Source organism: Strix aluco, chromosome 19, assembly GCF_031877795.1.
Source record: "Strix aluco isolate bStrAlu1 chromosome 19, bStrAlu1.hap1, whole genome shotgun sequence".
In the NCBI taxonomy this organism is placed as follows: Eukaryota; Metazoa; Chordata; class Aves; order Strigiformes; family Strigidae; genus Strix; species Strix aluco.
In genome coordinates this window covers 4,304,034-4,316,645 of record NC_133949.1, presented here as the reverse complement: position 1 = coordinate 4,316,645, position 12,612 = coordinate 4,304,034, and the positions used below count along the sequence as shown (strand labels likewise).

At 44.3% G+C, this 12,612-nt stretch overlaps 1 protein-coding gene across 7 annotated transcripts in view; it reads left to right on the top strand.

The window, feature by feature from the left end:
* The window catches only part of TSPOAP1 (TSPO associated protein 1), a 71,191-nt gene that overhangs the window by 26,366 nt on the left and 32,213 nt on the right, over positions 1-12,612 (top strand). For all 7 annotated transcript variants that reach the window (XR_012625800.1, XM_074845759.1, XM_074845762.1 and 4 more), the window contains exons 7-14: positions 616-699; positions 2,138-2,227; positions 3,473-3,595; positions 4,020-4,124; positions 4,469-4,519; positions 7,123-7,143; positions 10,748-10,931; positions 11,266-11,486. Coding sequence is in view for 6 of the 7 variants with exons in the window: in XM_074845759.1 (XP_074701860.1) it covers positions 616-699; positions 2,138-2,227; positions 3,473-3,595; positions 4,020-4,124; positions 4,469-4,519; positions 7,123-7,143; positions 10,748-10,931; positions 11,266-11,486 (879 nt within the window). In the remaining variant the exon portion in view is untranslated. The remainder of the gene's footprint in view (positions 1-615; positions 700-2,137; positions 2,228-3,472; positions 3,596-4,019; positions 4,125-4,468; positions 4,520-7,122; positions 7,144-10,747; positions 10,932-11,265; positions 11,487-12,612) is intronic.

Sequence of the window (12,612 nt, the reverse complement as noted above, 5' to 3'; positions counted from 1 at the left end):
ATTCTGTGCCGTGTTTGGTTTGTCTTATTTGAACTGGGAACAGATATGACTGACCTAGGACAGATGTCATGTGAGGAATATGTCCTTTGTGAATTATTCCAGCAAACTAGGACAGTTTGCAGTGAGGTTTAGCAACTCTTACCTATCTGAGGAACCAAGAGTGGTAGCAAGTAACTGCAGATAAAGGTACATAACCAGAAGATGTCTGCTCTCTGTTAGATGTCATTTGGATTAGAATAGGAGCTAAGATAGCACAGCTAGTGTTTCACACTAAATATTTTGCACAGCTCTGTCTTTTTGTCCCCTGCATGCTGTCCTCCATACTATTCCATAGAGATAGGAACAGTCTGTGCAAATGGGAAACAGAGAGCTGTTTCCAGAAGATTAAACACTTGGGGAAGTGAGGAATAGCTGTTTCACTTGAAAAGTTTCTTGGTTTTACTACTTTAAAAAAATTCTCCCTTGGTCTCTATGTTGTTTATGTCTGTCACAAAGAGGTTTTCTTAAGAAGATAAAAATAGCTAATACAGCATTGGGTCTGAGAAGGTGAGCTTGAATTTCTTATACATTGTAAGAATGCGGACTTGCTGATCTACTTATGCTCGTTTCGTGCAGGAATTTGAACTCAAGAAAAAGCGCAAAAAATGTGAAAACCTTGAGCATGAAGTGAGGAAAAAGCATAAAAGATGCAAAGAACTGGTAAGTGTTCTTGTTGCCTACTGTTGTGAGCATAATGTTGGAAGAGGAGCTAGGTTGTTGCGTGCCTGTTGTGGATTCTCCTCAGTTTATCTTAATAAGGAATGACCAGTCTTTCTGTTAATTTGAACAGTGTCACAAATTTTGTGCTCCAGCCCTTGAGGCTGGAATTGTTTATTTAGTCTTTCAGCTAGCTGTGGGTTGAATACAGCTACATAAATCACTGGATGAAACTCTGTGGCCTTTGCTAGTTTGAGGAGATACTTACACTTTTACACGCACTCCAGACAAGTGTTGAAAGATTTCTGCAAACCCACAGCCATTTTCTTGCGCTTCTTATTTGTTGGATGAAATTTTGCCTCTGTTTAATATCATGGAGGTTTTACAGGTCATATCGCAGCATCTGAATTTCTTCCTTCTGTTTCTACTTTGCTGAGCAGCACTGGAGGCATTAGTGACCATGACAATGTATAGTTTCACCCACGGGTGCTTACCTTCTGAATAGATGTTTTATGTCTTGCTCAGATCTCAGGTCAGGTCAGTTCTAATGCACAGCTCAGACTCATATGCAGTTCATAGTGCCTAGCTCAGCCTCATTGTCTGGGTTAGAATGGGCTGTGTAAGGAGTGAGTTGGTCATTGTGTGGTGTTAGACAATAGCTTTTCAAGGTCAAGAAGGGACCAACTCACCTTGAAGTACTGGGACTTAGACTGCATGTGCATGGACTTTGCTCCTGGGATAGCCAGAAAATATTTGATGATGCATAAAACATTGGGATGGGGAAATGTGTGTGTGTCTCTGTGGAGTCATGTCGTTATGGAACTGTTAAATTCCGCTAAATGTATGAAGTTGCTGCAGGTGGACTGGACCTGACAAATTCAGTCAGTGTCTCTCCGTATGTCCGTGGTCTCCTGCCTGCTCACAGACAGTATTCTCTAAGGCAGAGCAATAGCTGGCTTGTGTTGCTTTCTTAACTCCAGACTGAATCCTGGTTTCAGAGTCAGCCATTTAAAACTCTTAAGTTTGAAGTCTAGAACTCTCCTTAGCATCATTCTTTCAAATAATTTTTCTTCCTTAACTGAAATTTGTCACGAAGACTCTAATCTTGGACCAACAGTGAAACTTTATGAATTGTTGTAGGTGGAGATGGAGTTCTAGACAGCAATATGTAAATAATGTGACACTGGAGCTGTGAAGTAGACAAGGAAATGTCTTTCTCATTCTGGGCTTTGAGGCTACGTAAACAGGAAAAGAAACTTAAGAGATTGTCTGGCACAGGGCTGGTATCTGCTTGAGCAGTGCTGCACACTGTTGCCTTCGACCCCTCAAGCAGCATCCCATCAGCATCCTGTACCAGCAGTCAAGCAGAGTTGCTCTGCAGAATAATTTGGGGAGTTAGTCTGAGGGCCTTGGTGTAGTAATGCCTGCTCTTTCTGGACAGGAGATCCAGCTGCAGGAGGTACAAAGTGAAAATGCACGACTGGCTGAAGAAAACTTGCAGCTGAACGAGAGGGCTGGATGGGCAGGACAGGTAAAAAGCAGTATCTTTGTCAGACGGAGCATTAGCTTCTGTAAAATTTTGCTGAGAACTTGCTAGCATGCTGGGGTTTCAATTTGCCAGCTGATTAAGTGTCGTGTGCCCATCTGCATACCTCTGTCCTGCGTACCCCATGGTAACTGCAAGCAGAGCAGTTAACTGCCCTATTTTTATTACAGAGTTCCCTAAAACTTGAGTGAGATGCTTTGTCCTTACTCAAGTTCATACTTGGTTTACCTGTGGTAACTTGTTAATGCATTCATAACCAGGGACAGACCGTGGTTGGTGGGGAGGGGTGTGCACTGCAGTAGAGCAGAACCCGTCACTGCAAGCAGTGCAGTCACTTCTGACATTTTTTTGTTGCCCTCAAAGAGGGGTTTTGGTGGCTGATGGTGGGGCAGGGGAGAAAGCCACCCCTGCAATTCAGAGCTGTCCTTGCCAGATGGAAAACCCAAAAGCTTCAGGTCTTGGGACAAAGGCAGGATACTTGCATTGTTCAGTTTGCAGAGCGGATTTCAGGGGAGGGTGGCTGCACCTCAGAGGGTTTTGTTGTAGGAACATGTTGTTGTACATGAGAATGGTGGAAGAGTTGGTTCTCCAATGAGTATCCTCCATGGGTTTCTGTTTCCAGCTCCTTCTCTGGACAAATGTAGTGCACAAGAGTTAAAAAGTCACTTGTTTGTCCCACATGTCCATGTTGCCACCATGCATAAGATTTCCCACATATTAAAATAACTGTTTGTTCTAAGTGGAAATAGTCTGCATTGCTAATAGTCATCAAGTCGTAGTGCACTCTAGAACCAAAATATGTTGCTGGAATTTCCTGTAGTAAGTGGAGGAGGTAAAAATGATTTCAGCAGACTGCTGAGCTTTCTATACTGTTCTCTGTGTTTAATTCTACCATCTAGGATTGAAAAAGCGTGTAGACCTTTGTGCTCTCTTTATATCTCTTCAGTATGTAGCCTGTTCATATCCCAGTCCCTTCCTCCTTGCAAGTGGTGAGGGGAGATGAGTCTAGTGGGAGAAGTGGTATGTGCAAATAAAGTGTTCAGCACATTGAAGACTGATACAAATGCTTGTATATTTGTTTTGAGTGACAGCAAAGGGAGAGGAGGGTCATGGTTTTGCTATGCAGGTCTGCAAAACGACCTACTGAGATACAGAAATAAATTGCCCTCCATTATTCACGCAAGGAATACTTATGGCTACTTGTGCTAATTGAAAATCCTTTCTCTTCAGGTTGAATCTGAGAATGCTGACCTGAAATTGCAGGTTGTTTTGGTTACTAAGGAACGGGATTCAGTAATTCAGACGAATCAAGGACTCCAAACCAAGCTGGAGAATCTAGAGCAGGTGCTGAAGGTCAGTAGGATCGACACGGCTGGAAGGGCTGTCCAGACACTTCAGCACTGCTTTTGGATGGCACATGTTGTCTCTTTACTTTTTTTTGTCCATTCTTTCATCTCTGTGCTTCCGTCGGGAATTCTGCTTCTGCGGGATTCTGGATCCTGGCCTTCCAAAGTGGGCAGAGGTGCTTTAGAAAGGTTGTTTCAGGGATTTGGGTGGAAGGGGATCACTGATTTAAGGCCATCACTGATCGTGGCCATCACTGATTTAAGGATTTTTTGACTGTGTTGCTCTGGCTTGTGGTAAGAGTTTCTTACTTTCTGCTCTGTTTAATGATGACATGAAATACAGGCCATGTTTTGACTTCATGGCCCATGGTAGGACACAGGACAGTATTTCAGTAATGTCACCCTTCAGCTGTCTGTGAATTGTTCCGCAGCACATGAGAAATGTGGCTGAGCGGAGGCAGCAGCTGGAAGTCGAGCACAAGGAAGCGCTGCTAGTCCTGCAGGAGAAGCAAGAGGAAGTCAGACGGTTGCAGCAGGTATGTAGTGTGTGAGAGAAAGGACATTTTACTCTCTGAATCCTTGGAAAGTGGTGGCACTGCTGCACGTTGGAAGTGTCATGTATGAAGGAGGTGTATGTGAGTTTTCAGGATAAAGTAAACCAGGGAAGAGTATCTGTGTCTGGGTGAACTCTGGTACTTGAGCAAAGTGAAGGGCTTTTCTCATGAATGGCAGTTCTGATCTCTCACTGCTGTTCCTCCAAAGACACTTTCAGTCTGTACAGTGTTTTAAATCTATAATGGTCTATCAAGGCGGTGATGAAGGTAGAAGTGAACTTAGGTAGGCTGCCTTCTTATTTACTCCATTTCTTATTTCTTCTTAGGCACAGGCAGAGGCAAAAAGAGAACATGAAGGAGCAGTACAGCTTCTAGAGGTAAGACAGAAGACAACAAGATGGATTAGTGGCTGCAGTTTTGGTATCTTTTGTTCTTAATGTCAGCTTTCGTGATGCCCTGGGTTTTGTTGGTTCTTGAACAAAATGCTTTAATGTCTTGATCAGATGCAACACGTTGCTGCTGTGAACGGGTATGGGTTGTGCTGGCAGAGTAGTCTCTTGGGCCAAAGTTTTCAGGGATAAAATCCCAGCCTGCCCAGTCCTCGGATAGGTTACTTCATTCAGATTGTGCCCAACAACTGTTTCAGGGATGTGTTAAGTAACCAACCTCAGATCTGCCTGCTCTATTTTCCACAGTCATCTGCAGGGAGGAAGAATACTTGTGTCCATGTGATTTGAAATTCCTTTTGTGTATATGTGCTCTATGCTTTTTATTAGGGAAAAAAAGGAGAAATGTGGCCTTTGCCTAAGCATAACGAGTGATGACGTTTGAGGCAGCTCCCTCATCCCGTTTGCTAGGCTGGGACCAGCTGTGCGAGTGCTCTGACATCCACACAGAACAGGCTTTGTCGTGGTGGCAGACAGCTTAATGGTGCAGCCTGGCAGATGTGATGAGCACTGTTTTGGTGTTGATTTGCATTATCTCACTGTTTCTCAGGATGGCTTTGGAGAAAACCTTAGCTGTGGACTCCTGGAGCTGCAAAGGCAAAGCACCAAACCCTGAAACTTGATGTGGTGATTTAGTGGCTGCCAGAGAGTGGAGTTAGGTGTGATGGCAAATGAGGCAGCTTCTGCTCTCTCAGTCCACTGAGGTTTTCTGAGGACTAAACCATCTGAGACTGAGGCGGAATGCCTCACTGTGCAACAGCTGGACAGTGAGATCTTGTGCTAATGCGGCCGTGGCCCTGTCTGTAGTGGTGACATACAGTCAGAGGTGACAGGCTGAGCTGCCTGTGTCCACTGCTGTGCAGCAGCTCTGTGGCTGTTAGGAACCCAGGAGAGTTCAGTGAGATGGTGGGTGCCCTTGATGGAAGAGATTGCTCTGTGGCTGCAAGTAGCATCTCCTTTGAAGGGGGCCTGACCTGTATCTGAACTGTAGAGCCCGAGAGTGCTGGGCTCCTACTGGGTGGGATTAAAATTGTTACAGTCTGGGTGAATATCATGGGGAAGTGACGTTATATATTGCCCAGTTGCCACATCCTTTCTGGGACATCTGCTATTGGCTGCAGAGACAGGATCAGAGCTGGTACGGGTGCTACTCTTAGGTCAGTTGGTATTTAGGTGGCTTCTTAGAAGCTTTTCAGTGAAGAGAGGTTTGATGCTTGCCAAATGTTTTCTGAACTATGCACTGAAGAACTGGAGAAGCTGCTTAGGTTTAAAACTGTGCAAAGGAAGAAAGGGACAGTCATTTTGTTCTGTGCTTGAGAGGCTGGTTGTGTTCTTCTGCAAGAGCCTCACCAGTTAAATATTCTTGCTTTCATGTTGCTTTGTAAGTCAATAACACAAGGTGGACCAAAGAAAGAGAAATTGTCATTAAAAGCTAATTTAATGTAGAGCAACAGTCATTTAAACAACTTGACTATAATCATAGTCATTCCAGAACATCAGTGTAGGGCAAAATTAGGGCATTTTGAGTGCCTACACTGTATATTGTCACTTCTGCATGTGTTTGGATTGCTTTTTGATGTAATATTAATGAAGCATGAGCGTGGAGTTTGCCTGTTGGAAGAGCTCAGTTACGTGATTGTCATAAGTGGAGTCTCCCTCCTCGGAGATGTTCAAAACTCCACTAGACAAAGCTCTCAGCAACCTGCTCTTGCTGACCCTGCTTTGAGCTGAGGGAGTTGGACTAGGTGATCTCCAGAGCTGCCTTCCAACCTCAGCTATTCTGTAGTTCTGTGATAAGGCAGTGATGGGGCTGAGCAGAGGTGTGCGATGGTTGCTGTGTGCAGAAATGCCATGGATAGAAGGACTGTCTTGGCTTAGAAAGAAAACCTTGAGGGTTATGGTCCTGGGAATGAAGGAGTTCAGTAGTGGTTCCAAAGTACATGAGACAAGATTCTCAACTGCCTTTTGCACTGCAGAGATGCAAAAAGCAACAGCCTGATTTCAGGAATCCTGTGTAGAATTTAGTTGGGAAATATGGTGGACAGAGTTTAACTTCGCTTGTTTTCCCTGACTTAAGAGCAGGGTGCATGACTGAGCAGGCTGTTAGCTGCTTGAAATCAATGTCAAAGCCAGGTTCTGAACTGTGCCTTGATTCCCAGCACTCCTCGTCTCAGGTCTGGGGAAAGCTCTGGACACAAAGTGCCCATTATGTTGATTTTATGGATCATGACTTGGAAAACAGGCTGAAATTTAGCACTGACACTCAAAGCATATTGTGATTTGGAGGCCCTCAAAAAGTACATGGTTATCTTATTCATGCATTTGGTATGTGGGATTTGGCTTTTGTTTAGCAAGCAGATGCTTGTGGGAATGAGGTGGGAATCTCAGTATGGAACAAGGCAGGCACTGTAAGTTGGTGAGAAAACAATTTCATTCAAACTGAGGGTTGGGTTATTTTTGGCAGATTGTTGATTTTTGGCTAGTGTAATTGCTGATGTGGTTTTCTATCTTCTTGCTTTTCTTCTTGCTACCAGAGTACTTTGGATTGCATGCAGGTACTGCTATAATCCTGTCAAACAGGACATTTTTCTCCTCTGTCCTGACTTTGACAGTTGCTTGATATTCTTGTTTTAACTATACTCTGGAAAAGATTACAAGAGTGTCACATCCAAGAAAGAAATGTAATTAAAGGAGCTACCACTATGAGTTTGATGTAGCAGCTACTTTTCTGTTAAATGCTTTGCTTTCTTGACCAATTAGAATGAGGAGCTTTATTTTTTTGGCATTTCCAGAATTTTAGAGTCATCCAACTGTGCACCTTCTCCATGTGTCACATACATTTAAAGGTCTTTTGGGAACGACTTGCAGTCCAAGAGTGAAGTGTTTTCTTCAAAACCCAAAAGCCATGGCCATATCATTGCAAATGAAAGTGTCGTGGAGAAAAAGATGGGTTCTGCTGGCTTTGTAATTGGGTGGAAGGTGGGAAGCAGAGAACGTGAAGAACAGTTTTCACAGAAGAGGTAGTAACCAATGAAGTTACAGTCTGGGAGCTGTGTGAGCCAGCCTATTCACAAAAGATGGAAAGGAGGCTTAAATGGAAGTGATGGGGTTTGTACCTGGTAGAATACTGCTCTCAGCAGTCACTTTCAGGTCTGACTGCAGAGCTGTGAGAAGATCTCATGAGTAACGGGGAGATTAAATGACAGGTAACACTGTGCAGAGGCCTGCACGTGGAGGAGAAGCAGCCATGACTAACCGGGCACAGTGGTGGGCTCTGCATTGCCTGTTGTGGCAGGAAATGCAATGTTGGAGGTAGGGTGTTTTTTTAAAATGTCAGTTCAATTCCCAGGTCTGGTCAAAAAGGCAAGTACAGTGTTGGGATCTTTTAGGAAAGGAATTGGGAACAGCCCAAGAACATTATTAGGGTGTGCCCACATGCTGTAGAAGTAGCACCCACATCTATGTGGAGTTATGGATGTTCCTTTAATCCCTTTAGCATTAGCCCTGCTTTGAGCAGGAGTTTGGACTGCAGACTTAGAGTTGCCTTCTAGAAAAATTGTGATTCTCTGATCTCAAAAACGTATAGCCGAAGATACAGAGAAAGGTAACAAGGCACATCGGGACGGGGAACATCATCTGTAGGAGAAGTGTGATAGAGCAGCCAAGGAGAGTGTCTAAGAGGACAGGGCTGAGCTGGTGGTGGTTGGTCTAGCTTGGTGTGGAAAATCAAAGCAAGTTCCTGAATTGGTGGTTAAACTGACCCCACTAAGCTCTCTGCTCCCTGCTCTTGCAGCCTCTTCTGGTAGTCATGCTACTCGATCTCAGTTGGTGTGTGGCTCCTCTTTCTCCTCTTTTTGGGTTGGGCATAGACACAAAAGTCTCTTCTCTCTTCTGTGTCTGGGGCTTGATTCCTGCTGGTTCCCCGAAGCTCCTGGCCATGTCCTTAGGCTCCTCTTCCTCATCCCCCTGTCTCCTAGCACTGTCCTGGAAACTTGCTGCTTGCCCAGCTCTGTGTGAACCTCTGCAAGTAGTCTGGTAGAAGGACGCATTGTGTATGATGTGGCAGTAGTACTTAAGAGATGTTTGTACGTTGTTTTGAGTAATACAAGATCTAACACATGAGTAATGAGGTATCTTGGAATTAAACTGGATTATACAGGCTATTGGCTTGGCCACCAGTATAAATGGATTAAACTGTGATTAATACATTTACAGAACCAAGGTACTATTGTGATGCTATTAAACACAATATCCAGATGCATCTGCTAGCTGGGGTCTCCAGACAGGATGGGAACACCCTCTCTGGTCCTGCAGTCGTTCTGTACTTGCCTCTTGTCATAGGCTGTGTCCCACGGTGGAATCGGGGACGAATGTTGCTCTAGAGGAAACCCTTCTTTGATCCAGCGCAACTGTTTTTACTGTTCATGGTTTCTTTTCTCTATTAAGATGTAATGCATAGGGGAGAAGCATTTATGTGAAAAATCTTAACTGTAAGTAAATTCAAACCCTTATGATTGCAGAGGAATCCTGTGCAACATGACTTGGTGAACAGGGAGTTGACTCTGAGCAAGTGGAGAATGCAGATGCTTCTGGAAGTTGCTCATGGCGTCTGATAATCTCTTTCAGTTCAGAGAGAGTTGCTTCTTTCCAGACTATGGAGACTTCACCAGGCTTCCCTTAAAGACTGAGAGCTCCTAGGTAGTTGTGAAGGAAACAAGTGTTAAACTGACATGTTTAAAACAGATATGCCCCACTAAAATAAAGATTCACTCACACTTGGAAGTTGGTAGAGTGTGGCTAGAAAGATTTTGCAATACTCTGAGACCAGAAAGAAAGCTTTTTCCAGGTCAGATGTGTTATTTTTAGAGCTGCTTAAAAACCAGACTTTCTGTCTCACAGAATATTTCAAGGCATGATTTTTTTTTTTGAGTTGGAAGGAGAAAAAGACACTTCAAAAGCATTTTGCAGAATGGAAAACTTTGAAGAGCACAATGTAGTCATCTGTTTTGATGCATCTTACCTACGCAAAATGATGAGATGAGTGACTGCAAAGCCTGGTGTGATCTCAGCCCAAAGAGAAAAAAGAACAAATGTCATCTCTTGCAAGGCAGAGCCTGCACCTCTTCCAGATGCACTAATGCCAAATTAAATATTTTCTTCATTAACTCAGCTGAAGAACTGCTGCTGAGATAATATATTCCCATCCAGCACTAATGCTTTTTGTTTACTTATTACCTGAAGTGCATGAGCAGGTTCTACACAGGATATCTGTCTAGGAAGCCAGAGTAAGCTGTTGCACTGTAGAATAGGGGAAGGAGCAGTTGCATTTTTCTGGCAGTTGATATGCCTACAGCTAGGGAGTATGTGGGGATGTGTAAGGACAGCCAGGACTCGGCAGTATTTTGGAAGGGGAAGATCTAGAGATGATAGAAAGAGAATACTAGAAAATACAAATGGTTCTCTAGTAGGAATGTATCCTTGCCTCTCCATAGTATTTTCCCAAGGCTCCCCTGCATCTAATCTTGCTGAGATCTTAGCTTTCTTCTACTCAGCATGCATTTTTCTGGAGCAAATCATCCCTGTAGGACCTAGTGGCAAAGCACTTGGGCTTCCCACATCAAAGAAACGTTCTGCAGCACAGGCCAGGATGCTGATGCTCTCTGCCCTTCCTCATGCCTGGAGGAGCCAAGATCTGGAGGGACAATCTGGAGGTCCTGCCCAGAAGGGTGGGGAGGCCACGGTAACGTTTTGGGAGCTTGTTGGAGCCTCTGGAGTGATGGGTGAGAGATAGCACTGGGAGAGCAATTCCTTTGTGATTTTAATCCTCCAATAAACATGTAGAATTTATTTATCTTTGAGTTATCTCATCTGGTCTTGTGCAGGGCTTGGGTAGGATATTGAAGTTCCAACCTGGCATTTCAGGGATAATTCTTAATTGAGCTTGCAGTCAGTCTCCTAACAGATGATGAATCTCAGGTTTTCAAGGATACTATAGCTGCAGAGCTGCCAGTTTCTGTTGACCATTCCTGGGCAGGGCACCCCTTTAGGTTCTTGGCATCTGAGACCCACTGAAAAGATGCAGCAAAGGCAAATGCTGTTCAGAGCTTCACTGGTGGTTTTGATATGGGTTTGTGCCTCATCTTGTGTCTTTCCTGTCAGGCCCGGGTGAAGGATCTAGAAGACCAGTGTCGCAGTCAAACAGAGCAGTTCAGCCTCCTGTCTCAGGAACTCAAACAATTCCGGCTTCAAACAGGAAAAATTGACCTTCTCACCTCTACACTGGTGGCTTCTGAGCTTCCTCTGGCTCTGTGCAACTCTACCCCACAGCCCCACTGGGAGAAGGGTAATTGGTGGAGATGCCTGCAAGTGTTTTGACAAATGAGTTGTTATTTGCTGTAAATGGAAAGGTGTAAAGGAAACAATGCAAATGTTTAGTTAACTTTTGGGATCTTTGTCTCTCTCTTGTAAATCGCTTTGGTTCATTTTGTAGTCATAAAGAGAACTTGGCTTTTCTCTGACCGAAGCGAGCCCGGGGTGTCCAGTCTGTTGTACTGTTAAATGAATCATATTTTTAGAGACTTGAGCTGCTCTAAAGGGTGTTTGCTCACTGTGATGCTCACTGCTGATCTTGTATTCTGCCTGTGGCTGAAAGTAATGGACAGATTATTTTATTGCAGAATCAACTGTTCCTGGATTGCCCACTCACCAGGATGCAAAGAAGCCTCACAATGAAGAGACTGATAAGTTGGAGTCATCACAGCAGGCACCTGATGCCACTGTTGGCACACCAGTTGCTGCTACCACTTCTCAGAAACAAACCAAGAAAGTGGAATCTCAGACAAACTCTTCAAAATCAGAATCCATGCAGAACAGTCCAAAATCCTGCCCAACTCCAGAGGTCAGTATGGGAGTCCCTCTGCAGCCTGTGCTTTCTAGCCATGAGGGAATAAATGCATTGCTGAGAGCACCAATAATCTTGCATTCATTCCTTCCTGGCTGCCTGAAGAAAATAGGGGAAAAACAAGAGAAAAGCTGTAGGAAAAAAATTAAAAAGGCCTTGGATGCCCATGAATTGTAATGCTCATTTGAACATATTCCTATGCTCCAGGAAGGAAACAACTGACTAGACAGAGTGCTAGGAGCTTGGAGAAGGTGTGGGGTGGGGAGGTCGATTGGTGGGAAGTGTGGGAAAGCTCTTGCTAAGCTTCCTTGTGACAACTCAGCTACTGTTAAAACACACAAAGGCTACAAACTGCTATTTTTAACATGCTGAGGAACTGTGTCCAGCCTATTTTTGGCCTTGAGCTGTGGATGACGGGCTTAAACTTCTTTGCTGGTGCTTTTAGATATTAAAATTTTACTTGGTGAAAGAAATCATGAAAAGATGCTGAGTTTGTGCTAGCAGAGGGATAAAATTAATAGGCTTTGCTTGTTTGTGTCACCAAGATTTCATAGGTGGTTGTTGCTTCTCATCCCCAGGAGCTCTTACATAGTATTGTAGGGTTCATTTAAGCAGTCTTTCATACTCCTTGCTGTCCATTACTCGACGTGACAATTTAAAGGAGTGTTCCGAGTGGGGCTGGGTGTGATGGCATGGGAGACAGCTTTTGCTCTTTTGGTCCACTGATGTTTCCTGAGTGCTAAAACCTTTGAGGCTACATGGAGTGCCTCGTTGTGTGCGTGGAAGGCTCTGAAGTCTTGGGCTGCCGAGGCCAGGGCACTAACAAAGGGATGCTGCTGTGGCAGGCAGTGCCCACTGCTGTGTAAGAGCTCTGAGAAGCTGTCGTGTTCAGAGACAAAGTGAAGGTCACACCTGGGGAGGAACAGGTATGTGACTACTATCAATTCTGTAGTGAGAAAAATTACTTAGTTGAAGAGAAAGCTTGGAAGCCACCATGCCTCCATGGAGAGATAAAGCCAGTAGGTCACTGTGGGACCCTTGGAAAAGAGCCAGCATGTAGAGCATTTGACTTCAGCAACACGTGGTTATGGAACACTCCAGTGTTAGCCAGGCTACTAAAAGC